The sequence below is a fragment of the Dermochelys coriacea genome, chromosome 2, assembly GCF_009764565.3.
Source record: "Dermochelys coriacea isolate rDerCor1 chromosome 2, rDerCor1.pri.v4, whole genome shotgun sequence".
Taxonomy (NCBI): Eukaryota; Metazoa; Chordata; order Testudines; family Dermochelyidae; genus Dermochelys; species Dermochelys coriacea.
In genome coordinates, this window is record NC_050069.1 from 255,716,533 (window position 1) to 255,737,630 (window position 21,098).

General features: G+C 43.0%; 1 protein-coding gene across 27 annotated transcripts in view; it reads left to right on the forward strand.

Moving 5' to 3' along the window:
• Positions 1-21,098, forward strand: part of KMT2C (lysine methyltransferase 2C) — a 356,354-nt gene that overhangs the window by 95,470 nt on the left and 239,786 nt on the right. For 25 of the 27 annotated variants that reach the window (XM_043509677.1, XM_043509671.1, XM_043509676.1 and 22 more), the window contains one exon: positions 15,863-16,001. In XM_043509677.1, the coding sequence (XP_043365612.1) occupies positions 15,863-16,001 (139 nt within the window). Of the gene's footprint in view, positions 1-1,958; positions 2,038-15,862; positions 16,002-21,098 lie in introns of all 27 variants that reach the window. The other 2 variants (XM_038389800.1, XM_043509681.1) reach the window with 1 other exon arrangement.

The following is a 21,098-nucleotide window of genomic DNA, read 5'->3' on the forward strand; positions in this document are numbered from 1 at the left end:
GGCTTGGTGTGCTCTCCCATTTTCCCCTTTCCTTATATACCAGGGTCCTCTATTACCCATTTGGATATCTTTAATTCTGAACTCCCACTGGTATTTCTTGGCATATGTGCCTTTTCTTTGGTGTGCAAACATTTTACATTTTTTAATGCAGAAAACTATGCTAGTGATACTTTACAGCTGAGATTAATACAGGTTGAAATTCTCTAGTCCGGCACCCTCGGGACCTGACTGGTGCTGAACCAGAGAATTTGCCGAATCACGGGAGGTCAATGCAGAGTGCCAGTGGGTCCACATAGGTGCGGGGAGTAGGGGAGCAGGAGGTGCTGCAGCACCGCCAGGCTTTGCGCCCAGCATGGCCACCTGCCTGGGGGCCCCGCTGCCACCCGGATTTCTGGCCTCTGGCCCCCCACCTGGAGGCTCCGATGCCAGTCCCAGTCACCAGCCTCAGGTCCTCCCCCTTCCGTCCTGGAGCTTGAACGCCACGAATCAGCTGTTCACAGTGCTCTGGAAGCGCTGGGATGGAGGAGGAGAAGTTGGGAAGCATGGGGCTGCCATGCGTGTGAGAGGTGCTGGGGAAGGGGATAGAGGGGGAGCTTGGCGCCGGTGGATGCTCCACACCCACTAATTTTTCCCGGTGGGTTCTCCAGCCAGCCAATGGGAGCTGCAGGGACGGTGCTTGTGGGTGCAGGCTGTGCATGGAGACCTGCTGCTGCCTTCCACCCAAGGGGCGCACAGATACATGCCAGCAGCAGCCGGCCGCAGCCACTTCTGGGAGCGGCTTGGGGCCACAGCATGCAGGAAGCCTGCTGAGTCCTGCTGCACTACCGGTTGGGAGCTGCCTGTGGTAAGGGCCTCCTGGCCAGAGCTTGCACCTCACACCCCCTCCCACACCACAACACTCTGCACCAGCCCAGAACTCCCTCCTGCACCCAAACGCCCTCCCAGACCCCACACCCCCTCCATTAATATAGTAGATATGTGTAGCCCGTGACAACTTACCAAAGTTCTTGTAGTGGCTGTTGCCCACCCCTGTTTTTGACTCTAGCATCTGTCTAACCTTTTCTTTTTCCAGCTAGCAATAACAATGTAATCACTTGTGAAATTCCACCTTCTCCTGAAAAATCAAGAAATGATGGGTTATAATGCACCACCTATATTTTGCTGTTGTCTGCCAGAGTATTGTATTTTTGGAGTAATTTGGGGAGCCTATTTAACAGTATGTTTTAAAAGATTAAGGGTACATAGAACCTGGAAGTGCACTCTTTTTGGGTATCGGTATAAATCTAAAGAAAGAAATAACAAAACAAATACATTCTAGTAGCCTCTGTTGGTTCGTTTTTCTTTGAAGGTTTTTTTGTTTGCTTCTGTCTAATACTGAGCTCATGCTTCTATTCTCCTGTTGGTAGATCATTTTCTTCCTGTGTTAGTTTAAGCAAATTTCCATCCCAAGTATATTTTGCCTTAGCCTTGGTTCTCCCTTTAGGTTTCCTGAAATTGAATTCTACCTGCTGATCCTTTGATCATTGTCATTCCTTATCAAAACTTTCATAAATTACTCACCTCTTCTTTAGAATTCACAATCCTTCCGGTCCTTGTGTCATTTGTAAATGTTGAGACCATGCAGATTGTCCTTTCTTCCACATCACTTTTGTATAAATTAAATAAAGTTAGTGCTACCAGTGATTCTTGTGGGAAACTCCTCCTCATAAATCCAACAAGGAGGATTTTATTCTATTTACACTAAAGCATTTGGCACTTTATCTATAAATTCTTAATCTATATAAGTCCCTATTCCTCTATGTTGTATGGAAGCTTCTGGTTAGATACTTGGGAAAATGCTTTACTGAAACCTAGAAAATTATGTCAGCTGATATCATTTACCCCTCATTATTTTATATCTTTGGTAACCCTGATACAGTTCCCAATGACATTTGTCTGGCCTGTTGTTTTTTTGCTAGACTCATGTTGATGACTTCTTGATGACGTGTGCTCCTCTAATGCACTTTCATCCTTGGACAAAGCCCATGAGCACCAGAGGTAAATAGTTCTCAATCAAAAATCGAGAATGTCACCTGTGGAACAAACTTGCAGAGAAGATCAGACGAATTTAGAATTTGACTAGGATCAAAGTTGGCTGCAAAACCCCTCTTCTCTAAGGGTTTGTCTACACTGGCACTTTACAGCGCTGCAACTTTCTTGCTCAGGGGTGTGAAAAAACACCCCCCTGAGCGCTGCAAGTTTCAGCACTGTAAAGTGCCAGAGTAGACAGTACACCAGCTCTGGGAGCCCCTCGTGGAGGTGCTGCGACTATACAACCAACTTAAAGCGCTACCACGACGAGCGCCTTAATGTTGCTAGGGAAGATGTGCCATAAGAAAAGATGTCCCACCTAGTCTGCTCATTGGACAGAAGAAAAGTCAAAACAAAATAACTCTCTCTCAATACCTGCATGTCCCAAGCAGAGCTTCTGATCAAGGAAAGGAAAACAGCAGAAATTTCCTCTGGTGCAAGCCTAGCTTTTGAAGTCAGTGGTAGAAACTCATTTACTTCAGTGGATCCAGGATTTTATCCATGAAGTCCATTAAGGACCTTGCCATGCAGCCATAACTCATCTAGGAAGTGTTCATAAACTACAGTGATGGACACTATTAAACCCTAAAATAAATGAAAGCTAGCTTTTCTCATCACTGAGGGCAGAACATAATTTGCATGTAGATTTAAACATGTATTGCATAAAAGAGTGCACCAAGATGATATGTACAGCCCCATATTGTATTTGTATCTTTATGCTTCAGAGAGGTAGCTGTTAGTCTGGATCTGTAAAAGCGGCAAAGAGTCCTGTGGCAACTTATAGACTAACAGACGTATTGGAGCATGAGCTTTCGTGGGTGAATACCCACTTTGTGGAAATTTCCAGAGGCAGGTATAAACATGCAAGCAAGAATCAGGCTAGGGATAACGAGTTTAATTCGCTCAGGGAGGATGAGGCCCTCTTCTAGCAGTTGAGGTGTGAACATCAAGGGAGGAGAAACTGCTTTTGTAGTTGGCGAGCCATTCACAGTCTTTGTTTAATCCTGAGCTGATGGTGTCAAATTTGCAAATGAACTGAAGCTCAGCAGTTTCTTTTTGAAGTTTGGTCCTGAAGTTTTTTTGCTGCAGGATGGCTACCTTTACCTCTGCTAGTGTGTGTCCAGAGAGATTGAAGTGTTCTCCTACAGGTTTTTGTATATTGCCATTCCTAATATCTGATTTGTGTCCATTTATCCTTTTACGTAGGGACTGTCCAGTTTGGGCAACGTACATAGCAGAGGGGCACTGTTGGCACATGATGGCATATATTACATTGGTGGATGTGCAGGTGAATGAACCGGTGATGGTGTGGCTGATCTGGTTATGTCCTGTGATGGTGTCACTGGTGTAGATATGTGGGCAGAGTTGGCATCAAGGTTTATTGCATGGATTGGTTCCTGAGTTAGAGTTACTACGGTGTGGTGTGTAGTTGCTGGTGAGAATATGCTTCAGGTTGGCAGATTGTCTGTGGGCGAGGACTGGCCTGCCTCCCAACGCCTGTGAAAGTGAGGGATTGTTGTTCAGGATGGGTTGTAGATCAGTGATGAAATGTTGGAGAGGTTTTAGCTGAGGACTGTTTGTGATGGTCAGTGGAGTTCTGTTGGTTTCTTTCTTGAGCTTGTCTTGCAGCAGGAGGCTTCTGGGTACACGTCTGGCTCTGTTGATCTGTTTCCTTATTTCCTCACGTGGGTATTGTAGTTTTGAAAATGCTTGGTGAAGATCTTGTAGATGATGATCTCTGTCTGAGGGGTTGGAGTAAATGCGGTTGTACCTCAGCGCTTGGCTGTAGAGAATGGATCGTGTGGTGTGTCCAGGGTGGAAGCTGGAGGCATGAAGGTAGGCATAGCTGTCGGTGGGTTTTCGGTATAGGGTGGTGTTTACGTGACTCTCACTTATTTGCACTGTGGTGTTTAGGAAGTGGACCTCCCGTGTAGATTGGTCCAGGCTGAGGTTGATGGTGGGGTGGAAGTTGTTGAAATCATGGTGGGAAGGAAACCCTGGAAGAATTCCATGGGTCCAGATGATGAAGATGTCATCAATGTAATGTAGGTAGAGAAGGGGCATGAATGGACGAGAGCTGAGGAAGTGTTGTTCCAGGATAACCATAAAAATGTTGGCATATTGTGGGGCCATGCGGGTGCCCATAGCGGTGCCACTGGTCTGGAGTATATATTGTCACCAAATTTGAAATAATTGTGTATGAGGATAAAGTTACAGAGCTCAGCAACCAGTTGTGCAGTGGCATCATCAGGGATACTGTTCCTGACAGCTTGTATTCCATCTGTGCGTGGGATGTTTGTGTAGAGAGCCTCTACATCCGTGGTGGCTAGGATGGTGTTTTCTGGAAGATCACCAATGCATTGTAGTTTTCTCAGGAAATCAGTGGTGTCATGGAGATATCTGGGAGTGCTGGTGGCATACGGTCTGAGTAGAGAGTCCAAATACCTGGACAGTCCTTCAGTGAGAGTACCAATGCCCGAGATGATGGGGTGTCCAGGATTTCTGGGTTTGTGGATCTTGGGTAGTAGATAGATAACCCCGGTCTGGGCTCTAAGGGCATGTTGATTTGTTCCAGTGTTAGTGTAGGGAGTGTCCTGAGTAGATGGTGCAGTTTCTTAGTGTATTCCTCAGTGGGATCTGAGGAAAGTGGCCTGTAGAATTTGGCATTGGAGAGTTGTCTGGCAGCCTCCTTTTGGTAGTCAACAGCACCTCCTTTATCAGCCTCTTTGATTATAATCAGGGTTGTTTTTGAGGCTGTGGATGGCATTTCATTCTGCACAACTTAAGTTATGAGGCAAGCGATGTTGTTTTTCCACAATTTCTGCCTGTGCACGTCAGCGGAAGCATTCCATGTATAGGTCCAAACTGTAATTTCGACCCTCAGGAGGAGTCCAGGTGGAGGTTGTCGTCTTGTGCTGTTGGTGAGAGGGTATTTCTGAATCAGTGTGCTGTTCAGTGTTATCTTGAAAGTATTCTTTGAGTCGGAGACGGCAAAAGTAGGTTTCCAGATCACCGCAGAACTGTATCATGTTTGTGCAAGTGGTGGGGCAGAAAGAGAGTCCCCAAGATAGGACTTTTTCCACCAAATGCATCCGATGAAGTGAGCTGTAGCTCACAAAAGCTTATGCTCTAATAAATTTGTTAGTCTCTAAGGTGCCACAAGTACTCCTTTTCTTTTTGCGAATACAGACTAACACGGCTGCTACTCTGAAACCTGTCAAGATAGGACAGACTCTTCTGCCGAACAGAGTGTGTAGCTGGATAGATTGACTATATTGCTGGGTGAGTTAGGGGTACCACTGTTGTGGCCCCATGCGGCAGGGAGAATTTTAGACAGCTTACAGTCCTTTCGTGGGTGAATGCATGCATCCGACAAAGTGGGTATTCATCCATGGAAGCTCACGCTCCAATATGTCTGTTAGTCTATAAAGGGCCACAGGACTCTGCCACTTTTACAGATCCAGACTAACACGGCTACTCCTCTGAAGCTTGAAACCATGCAAAGCACTGCATTTAGCCGTATGGAGTGGAAATCCATCAACCTCATGAAGAAACTTGCACAAGTACAGACAGATATCATCTTCCATTCCAAATGCAAATGGATGGACATCATACCAAATGGACTGAAGGTGAAAAATCCATTGCTATCTACATACTACACAGACCACAGTGAGAGATTATAGCATACACTATCAAAGAAACTGAGGAACCGCCTGATCAGCATCCTATACAGTAAACAGGAAAACATCAAAAAGGAGCTCTCCAACCTGGAGACGCTCATAAATACCCAACCTTCCATACAAACGGACTTTACTAAAATAAGACGGGAGATCTACATTACACACTTCACCTCTCTACAACAGAAAAAGGACTGTAAGCTGTTTAAAATCCTACCTGGACAACAATCCCTCACTTTCACAGGCCTTGGGAAGCAGGCCAGTCCTCGCCCACAGACAACCTGCCAATCTGAAGCATATTCTCACCAGCAACTACACACCACACCGTAGTAACTCTAACTCAGGAACCAATCCATGCAATAAACCTTGATGCCAACTCTGCACACATCTCTAAACCAGCGACACCATCACAGGACATAACCAGATCAGCCACACCATCACTGGTTCGTTCACTTGCACGTCCACAATGTAATATACACCATCATGTGCCAGCAATGCCCCTCTGCTATGTACATCGGCCAAACTGGACAGTCCCTACGTAAAAGGATAAATGGACACAAATCAGATATTAGGAATGGCAATATACAAAAACCTGTAGGAGAACACTTCAATCTCTCTGGACACACACTAGCAGAGGTAAAGGTAGCCATCCTGCAGCAAAAAAACTTCAGGACCAAACTTCAAAAAGAAACTGCTGAGCTTCAGTTCATTTGCAAATTTGACACCATCAGCTCAGGATTAAACAAAGACTGTGAATGGCTCACCAACTACAAAAGCAGTTTCTCTTCCCTTGATGTTCACACCTCAACTGCTGGAAGAGGGCCTCGTCCTCCCAGATTGACCTAACCTCGTTATCCCTAGTCTGATTCTTGCTTGCATATTTATACCTGCCTCTGGAAATTTCCACTACATGCATCCGACGAAGTGGGTATTCACCCATGAAAGCTCATGCTCCAATACATCTGTTAGTCTAAAAGGTGCCACAGAACTCTTTGCTGCTTGTATCTTTATGTAATAATGAGTAAAATTAGAGATCCAATGACTTTTTTGGTATTTTTTTAAAGTGTTGAAATACATTCTTTATACAACTATTTTTATGTTTCTTCCAGGCAGTGGAAAAACTGGCAGAGCCAATGGAGCTAGCTATTAAGAAAAGTGTTCTGTTTCTCTTTTTTTCCTATTATAAACAAATTACCAGAACAAGGACTCAAAGGGGGCCACGAGGTACTTGGATTTAGATTAGCAGAAGAACTTCTCAGCAGCCTGCTTCTCCTTTTTGGCTGCTGCTGTGAGCCGCACTCAAAATGGCACTGAAAATGGAACATTTAAAAGCCTGAAATTTTTCTTTTGGCTGCTCTATCCCCCTCCCCTAGGTTCTTCTGTTGTGTGAACAAAAATATTTTTTTTCATTAGGTAAAATCCCATACTTCTAAGCAAATCCAGAAAGTAGTGGGGCTGTCTTTGTGGCTTTTCTTTCTGAACTAGAACCATCTAATTTTTCTGCCTTTCTTCCATTGAACATCACTTTCACAGTTGTAGTATCTGCAAGTATACCACCCTTGGACACAGTACAGCCAAAAATCTTGAGGCTTTTGAATGGGTTCTGAGGAACAAAGAAACTCAGACTACTTTTCTGGCCAAAACCAAGGTTACCCAGGCCTGGTTTTGGTGTATTGTGCATCGTATCGGTAATGGGTCATGGGGAAGTCTGCTTCAACAACTCCAGGCTGTATGTAGTGCATTGAATTTTGGAACTTGTAAGATGTATCTCCTTACCTTGAATGTGGTGAAATAGAAGGTTGACTGCAAGCCACATTTTTGCACCTTGTGAATTAATTCTTTTCTTCTCACCATTGACTGCCTTGACTTGCTGTTTTATGTTTTGTTTAGGTTATAAGTTTTCTGAGCCAAAGACCTGTCTTGATTTTTGTAAAAGTCATGCATTCTGGTAGCACTGCATAATTTTAATAATATGGAATTATAATTGCATTGAAATAGTTTCATACAATAGAATCATAGAATATCAGGGTTAGAAGGGACCTCAGGAGGTCATCTAGTCTAACCTCCTGCTCAAAGGAGGACCAATTCCCAATTTTTCCCCCAGATCCCTAAATGGCCCCCTGAAGGATTGAACTCACAACCCTGGGTTTAGAAGGTCAGTGCTCAAACCACTGAGCTATCTTCCCCCCCCCCCCCATGAAAAAATGAAGTCTGGTCTCTTCTGTCACGTACCATAATCTGTCTCAGATCACAGACTTGTTTCTTCATTAGACATATTTGACCAGTGTCAAAAATTTCTCTCCCCACACTCTCTAGCCATTTTAGGGTCTTATTGGAAATCCTGGGAGGCAGGCGGGCACAAGCCCACCCACGTCTAAAAGGCCCCTCCTCCCACTGTGGGGTCACAGTCAACAGAATGCAGTATAATTGGCTTCCTCTGACAGAGATTAACTTCTTAGGTAAACTGGCTGAGGATGATCAACATGGTTTATTATATTTTGGTTTAATGAAAATTTCTTTATTCTAAACATTTTAGTTTTGTCTCTACAAATTCATTTTGTCTGAGACTTTGAATTTAATCAGCTAAAATGTTATAACAAAGGGGAAAAACTGATGGATACAAATATTGCCACTCTGTATACAATCTTCTAATGTTGCCCTTGTGTGTTTTAAAGTGCTTCTAAACAGACAAGGTGGGTGAGGTGATATCTGTTACTGGAACAGCTTTTGTTGGGAGAGAGGGAAGCTTTCAAGCTTCCACAGCACTCTTTTCTTCTGGACTGGAAAAGGTACTGTCACAGCTAAATACAAGGTGAACAGATTGTTTAGCATAAGTAGTTAACACATATTTCAAAGGACCATTCAAGGGAAAGTAACCTATTAACACCCCTCCAGTCATAGGAGGGAAAGGAAGGAAGAGGGGAGAAAAGACAACGTGCTGGGAGTTGTTAGTGGGTTATAAATTGGTGTAATACACCATAAATCCAGTGCCTCTGTTCAGTTCATGATTTTCAGTGTCTAGCAAAGTTACGAATTTAAACTCTCAAGCTTGTCTTGTGCAAGTTTTCTTTGAGGATGAGGATTGAGAGATCAGTTATAGTGATCATTTTGTGAAAAGTTCATCCACAGGTTTTTCTCTCTTATCATTTTCCTGTGAGAGTTCATTTGAGATTGTAGGGATTGTCTGGTTTCACCCACATAGTTGTTGGGGAATTTATTGCACTGGATGAGGTACACTGCAATTTATGATAGGCATGTGTAGGACCCATAGATCTTGAAAAGTGTGTTGTGGGAAGTGTTGATCATCATAGCAGTGGAGGTTATGTCTACAGGTTTTGCATCTGTTGTTCTGGCAGGGTCTGGTACTGCTTTGAAGTGGGGTATCCTAATCTGTGGGGAGCTTGCTTCTGATGTGCTTAGAGGGGCTGTGCGGTTGTTTGAAGGTCAGAAGAGAGGGAAAGATTTATTTCAGGATGTGGTCCCCATTGAATATGGGTTGGAATTGTTTGATGCCCCATATGGGTTTCAGTGTGAGGTGGAAAGTGACAGCTAGGGGTGCACAGTTGGAGGGGGATTTATTTCCATATTGAAGCAGATTCTCTTGGGATATTTCGGTGGCTTATTCCATGATGTGATTTACTTCTCTGGTAAAGTGTCCTTGTTTGGTGAAGACAATTTTAAGTGTGTTAAGTGTATATCCCGGACTTTCTCTTCAGAGCGTATTCTGTGGTATCTGAGTGCCTGGCCGTAGATAACACATTTGTTGGTGTAATTACTGGATCTGTGAAGATAGGTGTGGTGATCTGTAGGTTTCGTTTATATAGTAGTCACAGGGTTCCATTGTTGAAGCTGATGGTGGTATCCAGGAAGTGGATGCTACTGTGGGAGTGTTCTACAGAGAGTTTAATGGATTTGTGGTGGTTGTTGAAGTTGTGGTGGAAATCTGTGAGGGAGTTTGTATGTTCAGAGGATGAAAATATCATTGATGTATCTCAGATATGTCAAAAGCTTTGTGGTGCATTTGTCCAGAAATTCTTCCTCAAGGTGGCCCATGAAGGGTTTGGCATACTGGGGAGCCATCCTAGTGCCCGTGGCTGTTCCCATGGTTTGGACAAAATATTTGTTGTTAAATTTAAACTTGTTATGGGTAAGGATGAAACGGATGAGTTTTTAATGGATTATTTTTAATGAAGTTCACACGTTCTAGTCATTCATCAAAGTATAAACAAAATCTGAAAGTGGATAGTTGGAACCTTTTCTTTATTCCAGTGCTGTTTTAAGCAAGCATATGAATAATAAAAATATATAATCACAAGGTATCCAAATATGTATTTAGAAAAGAATCCTAAAAACTTCACCTTGGCTGGGATCAGTGGATTTGCACAAGATGAAAATTTGTGCTTAGGATCTACCAAAAACTAAACTATAGTTTAAGTAGTGTGAAACAGAGAAAAAAGTTTTATTTCATGACTGGTGAGAAATTTACACTAAGGTATGCTGTATTGGCTGGCTAAATAATGTGTGTGTTAAATGCAAAAATATGTTTTAATACAATATATTAAAGCTTACAAATTTAAATGCACATAAATGGAGAAATTTTCATTTCCAAATAAAGTTAGTTAATTCATACTGCTATGCTGGATTAATAGGGCAATAGTACATTATTATATATTGTGAGTGAAAGCCATGTTTTTCCAATGGGGGAAAAAAAGAGAAATTTAGGCTATTTTAAAAAAATGAAAACTTAGTATTAGCAGTCCTTCAAGAAAAATGGTTGCAAATGTGCCCATAGATTTAATTGTTTGCTGCTGTGTCTGAATAAATATTCACAAATTTCAAGCATTTCCTTGAAATAAAAAACCATTCCTTTGTTAAACAAAAACTGGTCCTCACAGAGGACCATTCATGCCAAGTTTTGATCTTTAACCCTCGCACCGCACCCCATTAACTGTGCTCTTTAAAAAAAAAAAAAGTTTGAAATTTGCATGGCTAGAAATTACTTTGCAAACTCAAATATAGCAATAGCTGTTGGCAAACATTTCCCTATCCATGCACGCTAATATACTGGGATTTAGTGCAGTGGTTTCTCAGTGGTGGTGCCCAGAATGCTTGCTGGTGTTCCATGGAGAGTTGCTTGGTCACTGGATGCCACCTTACCTTCCTGTTTCCAGGTGCTCACATTTTAAATTCACCATCAGGAATCCTTGTCACTACTGCTGCTACGCCATCTTCAGCTGTCAAACAGCTTGTTTACCCTAGAGCATTTGGGGTATTACTAACAGTATTGTAATCTTCTAGCATGCCTGTAAAACACCTTGCCCTAAACACAACTTCTTGCAACCGTGCATAGGTATTCATACCGCTGTTGCAGTTACACTTGTTTTGAAAAAGTCTTGCCATCGATGTTTCCTGCAAGAAGTCACAGCCAGTGTGGACAGCAAGTGAGAGCACTGCAGTTCAAGAGTACAATTAGCACTCCTACTGTAATCTGTCCAGTGCTTCTGTCTACCCTTCAGTGACAGGTCTGACAGCTCAGATTGCATTGGCTTTATCCCATCAGGCTGTTTCTACCTGTTCTGTACTGGCTGCATGTAGGCCTGAGAGCAGCCACCTGTCCCTGTATTTATTAACAATTCAGCGCTCATCTAAATAGCAATAAAACTTTTATTCTTAAACTGTTAAAATTGTTTAAACACTCCATTATTATTATTATTAAACATTATTTAACAAGTTTTAAATGTTTTTTCTTTTTTGTAGAGGCTTTACAATATTTTCAATTGGAATATTTTTAACATTACATTTAAAAAAAATATTTATCAAAAGTAAACTTTCCGAATACAGATCTTTTTCTTTGTTTTGTTCCCCAGCTCTGGGGGAGTTATTTTTTTTTGTTTTTGTTTTGTTTTGTTTTTAAAGGTAAAGGTAGTAGTTGGGATGGTGCTGAAAAGTCTGCTTTTAAGGTGTTCTACCTGTGTAAAATGTATCTACTTTGCTGTGAGCTTACTCAGGCAGCCTCCAGAGAAGCACCTCCTGTTTTCTCTCTTGGGTTCCTGACATCCAGAAGAAGGGAGGTTAGTAATATAACATCAGAAGATACCTTTTAATCACTATACTCCCACAAAGAAATTTTTTGTCAGTTAGTAGCTTTCCAGCCATCATTCATTTCCTCCTCCTCCATATTGCACAGTACAGCCCCCGAGGGACCTGCTCCCCTAGAAGTGGCATGGAGGACAGGGAGAACTGGCTTTGCATGCAGGAATTCCCCAGAAGGCCTGCTTGGCTCAAACCATGGCTCTCAAGACTCCTGTCTCTGTATCTAGGGAGCACGCATAGGAGGAAGAAACAGCATAATTTGAAAACAACAAATGTGAAAAACACGAATGAGAGCTACAATGAGAGATGCATAGCAGAGCCGTTGATAATACACTAACTAAAAATCTTGCATGATAAATTCTGTCAAAACGTAACTTTTTTGTTTGTTTTGTGTAAGGAGCGACTAGTCTGTTCTGCTATGGTGGGTGGAGTAAAAGCAACTCTCTGAGGGGAGAGTTCTGAACACTGTGGTATATTAAAGCCCTTTTATAATGGATCTTTAAGATTTTTCCCACATGAAAACTTTCCAATGAACTTCATAATTTTGTAAAACCTATAATTTGTCTTTTCAACCTGAAGTCTAATAAAAAGTGTGTCAGGAGAGCACAATTACCATGATGAGCAGTTAACTGAAATCAGATGGTTCAGGTGACTTCTGCCTCCCCAACTTGCAAATTGTTAAATTTTATCTAAGCATTATGTAGATCCTGTTGATAAGTGACTTGCCTCCATACTTAATCTATAGCTTAGCTTTTGTCTGAGCGAGGTCAAAGTGCATTGCTGCCATTATTATTTTTATTTATTTGAATTACAGTAGCACCCAGAAACCCCAACCAGATCAGTGGACCGTTGTGCTTAGGCATGCTATAAACATACAGTAGAAAAGTCCCTATACCCAAGAATCCTCTCATCTCCATTTTTCGCATCTGGCCTTTGATTTCAGCAGGGGGAATTCCCTGGGGCAACAGAAGTGCCTTTTCTTCCTCCCATGAAATTCCATTCAGATTTGGCAGAGCTAGTGTTAAAAATCATTTCAATGCAGAGGGAGGGACCCCCAGACCCATCCTCCCACTCAGGGAAAGTACAGAAGAACCTCAAAGTTACAGACACCTCAAGAATGGAGGTTGTCTGTAACTCTGAACAAAGCTCAGCAGCAACTGAGTTCCCTCCTCAGCACAGGTAGCTTCCAATAGTGCAACCCCCTCCCGCCTGGGGAAGGGTATGTGTGAAAACAGCGCCTCCCCCTCCTGGGCGGGGAGGGGGAGGCTGAAAGCAGCACAGAACCCAGCGTTGCTCTTAGTCTTCCGGCTTTGGCTGCCTTGGGCTGGCAGCCCCAGCATCTTCACCTCTTAGCTGCAAGTGGCAGCTCCGCAGGAGGGGTGGGGTGGGGACAGGCAGCCCAGATGTGCCTACAGTTAAGATGCGATACAGGCACTGTACAGAACAGTATTTGCATTTTTGTTTTTTTGGTCTCTGCTGCTGCCTTATTGGTTACTTCTCGTTTCACATGGTGTCCGATTGGCCGGTCAGTCCATAACGCTGATACTCATATCTTTGAGGTTCTCCTGTAGCCTTGTCCTGCTGACAGCTAAAGGAGTCAGTCCTTAGCTCACATAGTAACAGTCTGTGCTATGGTGCTAAAGTGTTCCAGTTCAGACTCTGCTGGTCATTCCTAGGGGCTGAGAGATGGTACACTTGTACATAATAGATTTTTTTTTACCTTTTCTTTAAAAATAATTATTATAGTAAAAACTGAGATTACACACAGAGACACTTCTTATTGAAAACGGTTATTCAGGTTCCAAAGTCAAGCACTTGAAAGTTAGGAAATGCCAGATTTGATTGCCACACAACCTCCGTTTGGCCTCCTTATGTGTATGCATAATGACACAGACTGTGATGATGTAATTAAAAACTATTAGAGAATTGTTCTGAGAGTAACAAGATGACATTCAATAAAGACAAATACAAAGTACTTCACTTGGGAAAGAGAAATCAAATGCACGACCACAAAATTGGGAATAAGTCGGTAGGCAGGAAGACTTCTGAAAAGGACCTGGGCGTTATATTATATGTGAGTCAATGGTATGATATAGTTGCAAAAAAAGGTTAATACCTTCCTGTGATGTATTAACAGGATTGTTGTATGGGAAATACGGGAGGTAATTGTCCTGCTCTGCTTGGCATTGGTGAGGCCTCAACTGGAGTACTGTGTCCAGTTCTGGGCACCACACTTTTAGGAGAGATGAGGACAAACTGAAGAGAGTCCAGAGGAGAAAGCAGAAATAATAAAAGCTTTAGAAAACTTGACCTATGAGGGAAAGTTTAAAAAAAACCCAAACCTGAGCATGGGTAGTCTTGAGAAAAGAAGACTGAGTGAGGACCTGGTAACACCTCTTAATGTGTTAAGCCAGGGTGGCCAACCTGAGCCTAAGAAGGAGCCAGAATTTACCAATGTACATTGCCAAAGAGCCACAGTAATATGTCAGCAGCCCCCAATCAGCTCCTCACTTCCCTCCCACTGGCAGGCTTGCCAATGAGTGCCTTCCCATCCTTCCCCTTACCTCCTGATCAGCTGTTTTGTGGGTGCAGGAGACTTGGAAGCGGAGGAGTGAGGGCATAGCAGGTTCGGGGGAGGGGTGGGAAGGGGTGGAGTGGGGGCAGACCCAGGGGTTGAGCAGTGAGCACCCCTGGCACATTGGAAAGTTGGCCCCTGTAGCTCCACTGTCCAAGTCGGTGCCTATATGAGGAGCTGCATATTAACTTCTGAACAGCTGCATGTGGCTCTGGAGCCACAGGTTGGCCACCCCTGTGTTAAGGGCTGTTACAGGGGCATGCACAGGAATTTACATTTGACCCCTTTTTGGGGGGGGGCACAGAAACTCACTCCCCCCCCCCCATTGCTGCCAGCCCTGGGCGGAGCTCACTTTCTCCTCTCCTGAACCGCCCCAGGATGAGCTCGATCTTCCCTCTCTCCCTCCACCTGGCCCGATCTTCCCTCCCTTCACATGGCCCTCGCCTCAGCCCCAGCAGGAGGTTTATCTTCCCTGCCTCCACAGTCCTGGGGTAGAGAAGTTCTGTGTCCCTGATGATTATATGGGGGGGGGAGCCTGTGCCCCTTCTTGCCTTCTTGCCTCCCTTGGGCTATTATAAAGAGGAGGATGGTGAATTGTTCTCCATGTCCACTGCAGGTAGGACAAGAAGTAATGGGGTTAAATTGCAGCAAGGGTGATTTTACGAAATATTACGAAAAACTTTTCAACTATATGGGTACTTAAGCTCTAGGCTTTCAAAGGAGGTTGTGGAATTCCCAACACTGAAGGGTTTTAAAAACAGGCTGGACAAACACCTGTCAGGGATAGTCTAGGTTTACTTGGTCCTGCCTCAGTGTTGGGGGCTTGGCATGATGACCTCTTGAGGTCCCTTCCAGCCCCTCATTTCTAAGATGCTATTTTTCCATTGGACCTCTGCCTCATTCAGAGCATGGGATGGATACTCAAGGGGACAGAATTAAAGGTACATGGGGAACTGTGAATCTGGCATTTCCTAACTTTCAAGCACTTGATTTTGAATTTAAATAACATTTTTTTAACATAGATTTTTGTGTCATAAAATATTTACCCATCCACACTTGACAATTCCTCTTCCTGCTTAGGTGAAACAAACCTTTTTGTTCTTGCACAAACTGCTTAAGTACCAACACTCAAATATGGAAAAGGTGTCAATTAGAACATATTTTTATGTCCAAGGAATTTTGATATGTAAGTTTGAGAAACAATAATTATGGACTCCCATTATTTCATTTTTGAGCCATTATACAGCCTTTAGGCAGATATTAAAGTTCTCACTTTAGGTAGATGTGAAGAGGAATGATACTTCCCTACCTAAATATTTCTTTTCTAATAGAGGTGGTACTCTGACTAATCTATTTGAAAACATTTACATTAAAGGGAAAAAATGTAAAGAGTGATTTTTATAGCCACACAAATGGAATCTGAGCAGTCTTCTTTCTTGTCAAACAGAAGTCAAAGAACAATCTGCAGAGGAGGATGCCCAAGCTGAAGTGGACAGCAACAAGCAGCTAACACCAATTCTTCAGCGCTCAGTATCTGAGGAGTCTGCAAGCTCCACTGCCTCTGTTGGTGTTGAAGCCAAAACCAGGTTAGTAAGTGACAGATGGGTGCTGAGTCAGTGGTGGGGGAATGGCTAAGAGTTGAGTAATGGTTCAGAAAATGCTGGGAGAACAGGCTTGGGACAGTGCTGGTGCTTTAAAGCATTAGCAGAAACCTTGTTGGCACTTGCTATATTTGAGACTGATGATTTAATTAGTCTGCAGGGAACTGGGGGTGGAAAAGCATGTTTCTTAAGTGTCATCCTCCGTTATCACGCAACACAGGAAAACTTCAGAATTGCAAAATATTAACTCTTTAAATGTAAAAGTTTGGGAGCTTGTATACAAGCAGATGCACTACATCCACTAGTAAAGCCTTTCTGGTGAGAAATAAAACGTGTGTTATATATAACAATGGTCTAACAGTACTTCAAAGGTTTCAGAGGATATTTTTCTACATTTTTAGGAATCTGTTTTTTTGTTTGTTTTTTTAATTTTATCTTGTATGCCATAATCCTACTTACTTTTTGGAGTGTCTAACATGCAAAAAATGTTAACTGTATTTTACATTTTTCCTACATTTTGGGTACCTGTAAATTACTAGTCCCAATAACAGTAACAATCGTATGACACTAGCAAGAACAAGGCCTATCATGGGCAGGCACCACTGGAACAATGTCATGGAACTCTGGCAATACTCCTCTAGCCAAGCCTTCAATGCAGCTAGTTAGCCCAATAGTGGGCCTCTGTTTGTTGCAGAAGTTTGTCATATCAGTTTAAGGAGCCTTTATGATATGGATATATGTTTTTGACAGACTTGGATTAAAAATAACCAAACTCATTTCACTTCCACCTTGTCAGATTTTGCATCTGTGCCCCCAGATACAAAAGGCTAATGCCTTAACTGCCTTCACAGATTTTACATGGTCACAAACTTCTGTTAGAAGGGAAATATCTTGGGAGCTACACTGATATATCAATAAAACTGAAGTAAGAGTGTGAGTGTGTGTGTGAGAGAGAGAGTGCAGAGAATCTTATAACCTTGCTCAAGAAACCATCTCATGATACTGATAGGGCAGTAGCTGGAGAGTTTTTCTCAGATCTTTTTTAGGGGAAAAAATGTATTGAGAAGGTGCTGACAAGGCAAGTATCTGGAGTCTGCAGGTTTCCTTGATTCCAGATAGTTTGGTTTTAGGCCTGGATGTAGTATGGAGATTGCATTGACGGCAAAGTTGGGTGGTCTCCTCCTGGCAGTGGACAAAAATCGAATGTCAATTTATTTTTATTTCTTAATCTAATCCTGCACCCATCTAAAACCAATGCACAACTAAAGAAAAACTGCTGGTTCTTATCATTCTTCTATATCATTGTCCTTGAGTGGTGGTGACACATCTTCCTGGCAGGGTTAGAGGGAATACAGGGTTTTGAGTGGCTCCACTCCTTTCTGTTGAAAGAATTCCGGATAGATGAAGCTGAATACAGTAAAGATTGACCCTCAATTCTGTAGTATCCCAGCATGCAGAGAGAGAAAACATGTCAAGATTTAGGGAGAAGGAGAATATAAGGTCAGAGGGGTTAGGGTGGATTGTGAATCCATGGAAACTTGAAAACTAGGAAGGCAGTTTTGAAGTTTCATCCAGATTATTTTTTTTTACCGTAGGAAACATTTATGCCCCTCCTAAAGCTTAGAAATTTGAGGTCTCAGGGAAACCATCGAAGAAAGTATTGTAACAGAGAAGGCAGAAATTGATCAGAGCGTGAAAAAGTAGCAGCAAGGGTAATGTCAAAGTAATGCCAAAACATTGGCATTGTTCTGCAGGTGGGAGATACACTTACTGATAAGGGTAAAGTGAAAGTAGACAAAGTCTGGGGTAATGGATGCCTTCAGGATTTCTGACTTTAATCTTTGAAGCATTTAGGAGAAAAGAAGTTACAGTGTAGTTAGGGAGTATCAGTATTACTTTTATGCAGCTGATATCCAAAGCTTTTTTTTTTTTTCTTGTACTTCTCTCTGACCTCTCCTAACTTTGAGGCTAACGTGGACATCTCTGAGGGTGATGCTGGAGAATAGAGCCAAGGTTGTAACCTTAATGGAACTACCCAGCAGAAAGTGTGTGTGTGTGTGTGTGTGTGTGTGTGTGTGTGTGTGTATGCTCAAGCCCATGTGAGTCCAGGAGAGAGTGAACTACTAGTTGTGAATAAGGAGTGGTAACAGTGTTAAGATTAAAACTCAGAAAGTAGAGTCCTGGAGACACCAAAATAAAAAAAAAAAAAGCATCAGAAGTCATGCTGAGCTGAAGTAGGCTGAAGAGAGTGAGAGAGGCACCTGTGCTCAGAAATGAGTGGATTATTGATCTCTTGTAGTACAGTAAGATCAAGCAGAGATGGAGTCATGGCACTGACAAAAGCGGTGCTGCCAACTTTCTCAATATTTGTTTGTCTTATGATGATTGAACTTGCAGTATTAGCAATACTCAGGGCCAGATTAATCTTTTGTGGGCCCCGGCACCTGGCCCGTGGCCCTGTACCCCACTCCACCTGCACTCTGCACCCTCTTATGGGAGGGCAGGGGATGGAGAGGAGCGAGGAGGGGAGGAGGCTGAGAGGAGCAAGCGGAAGGCAGGACCTTTTGGGGGAAGAGGCTGAGCAGGGTGGGGCTTCAAGGCAGAACGCAGGCGGAGTGGGGGGAGGAAAGGAGGGTTAGGGCCAAGGTCCAGATGCCGGGGCCCCTTCCGAGTGTGAACACGCCATTGTAAACCCGGTAGTGGCAATACGACAAAAGGCATAAAGAAACAGAAATTGGAAAGGGCACATTTAGATACTGCTTTATTTCACAAAGGAGATGTGGTTGGTCACTGAACATCAGTTGTATATGTAGTATGTGTGTACAGAGAAAATAAGCTGCCTGATTTAAAACAGCAGCAGAGTTCCTTATCTTTTTTGTCTTCGCAGGTAGAACATTAAAATTTCTTTCTTCATTACTTTCTCCACTGAGTGCTACAAGGAGTTCTCTACAGCCATAGAGATTAGGTTACCTAGACAGAATAGCCCTCCACAGGGATTGTCAGGAGAAATTAAATCTTCAAACAGTTGTGGGTAAGCTGTATTTAATGTTACACACACAAAAAATGAGTTTAAAAAGAATATTGTTATGTTTGGTAAGTCAAGCACTCAGAAATTACGAAATACTAGAATTAAGGTTGCCTGCACAACCTTAATTGGGCTCCCTTGTGCAGCTGTAGTATGATTTAGGCAAAGATTTTGTCACCGTGACTTTTAATAAAAATAACGGACAGGTCACGGGCGAGAAACAAAAATTCACGGAAGCCCATGACCTGTCTGTGACTTTTACTAAAAAAAATAAAGGTGGGGGGAGGCGGAGGGGGGACAACTAAAGCCTGAGTGGGGGAGGATGAGGTGGCGTAGGACGCAGGGTCCAGCACCTGCTGTGATGGTGGCTGGGAGCTCTGGAACCCACTGACAGCTCCAGCCCCACTGCTCTGGGGCTGAACTGGAAATTGTAATGGAGGTCTCTGAAAGTCACAGAATCCATGACTTCCGTGACCTCATCTTATCCTTAGTTATGATACAGTCTTTAATTACATGATCGATGTGTGGGCCTAAGCCTTATTTACTGTACACTATTCAAACCCTGTTCTGAAGACAGAATTATTAATTTTCTCATGGGCTTTTCTATGGTGCACACCACTGTAGTCTGAGTTCTTCACAAATATTGAATAATAACTTCATGTTCACTACATAGAATCATAAAATATCAGGGTTGGAAGCGACCTCAGGAGGTCATCTAGTCCAACCCCCTGCTCAAAGCAGGACCAATCCCCAACTAAATCATCCCAACCAGGGCTTTGTCAAGCCTGACCTTAAAAACCTCAAAGGAAGGAGATTCCACCACCTCCCTAGATAACCCATTCCAGTGCTTCACCACCCTCCTAGTGAAAAAGTTTTTCCTAATATACAAACTAGACCTCCCCGACTGCAACTTGAGACCATTACTCCTTGTTCTGTCATCTGCTACCATTGAGAACTGTTTAGATCCATCCCCTTTGGAACCCCCTTTCAGGTAGTTGAAAGTGGCTATCAAATCCCCCTCATTCTTCTCTCTGCAGACTAAATAATCCCAGTTCCCTCAGCCTCTCCTCACTAGTCAAGTGTTCATAGATTCATAGATACTAAGGTCAGAAGGGACCTTTCTGATCATCTAGTCCGACCTCCTGCACAGCGCAGGCCACAGAATCTCACCCACCCACTCCTATGAAAAACCTCACCCGTGTCTGAGCTATTGAAGTCCTTAAATCATGGTTCAAAGACTTCAAGGAGCAGAGAAGCCTCCCTCAAGTCAACCATGCCCCATGCTACAGAGGAAGGCGAAAAACCTCCAGGGCCTCTCCAATCTGCCCTGGAGGAAAATTCCTTCCCGACCCCAAATATGGCAATCGGCTAAACCCTGAGCATATGGGCAAGATTCACCAGCCAGATACCCAGGAAAGAATTTTCTATAGTAACTCAGATCCCATCCATCTAATATCCCATCTCAGGGGATTTGGCCTATTTACCCTGAATATTTAAAGATCAATTACTTACCAAAATCTCATTATCCCATCATACCATCTCCTCCATAAACTTATCGAGTAGAATCTTAAAGCCAGATAGATCTTTTGCCCCCACTGCTTCCCTTGGAAGGCTATTCCAAAACTTCACTCCTCTGATGGTTAAAAACCTTCGTCTGATTTCAAGTCTAAACTTCCTGGTGGCCAGTTTATACCCATTTGTTCTTGTGTCCTCATTGGTGCTGAGCTGAAATAATTCCTCTCCCTCTCCTGTATATATCCCTCTGATATATTTATAGAGAGCAATCATATCTCCCCTCAACCTTCTTTTAGTTAGGCTAAACAAGCCAAGCTCCTTAAGTCTCCTTTCATAAGACAAGTTTTCCATTCCTCGGATCATCCTAGTAGCCCTTCTCTGTACCTGCTCCAGTTTGAATTCATCCTTTTTAAACATGGGAGACCAGAACTGCACACAGTATTCTAGGTGAGGTCTCACCAGTGCCTTGTATAACGGTACTAAAACCTCCTTATCCCTACTGGAAATGCCTCTCCTGATGTTCCAGTCCCCTAATCATTTTT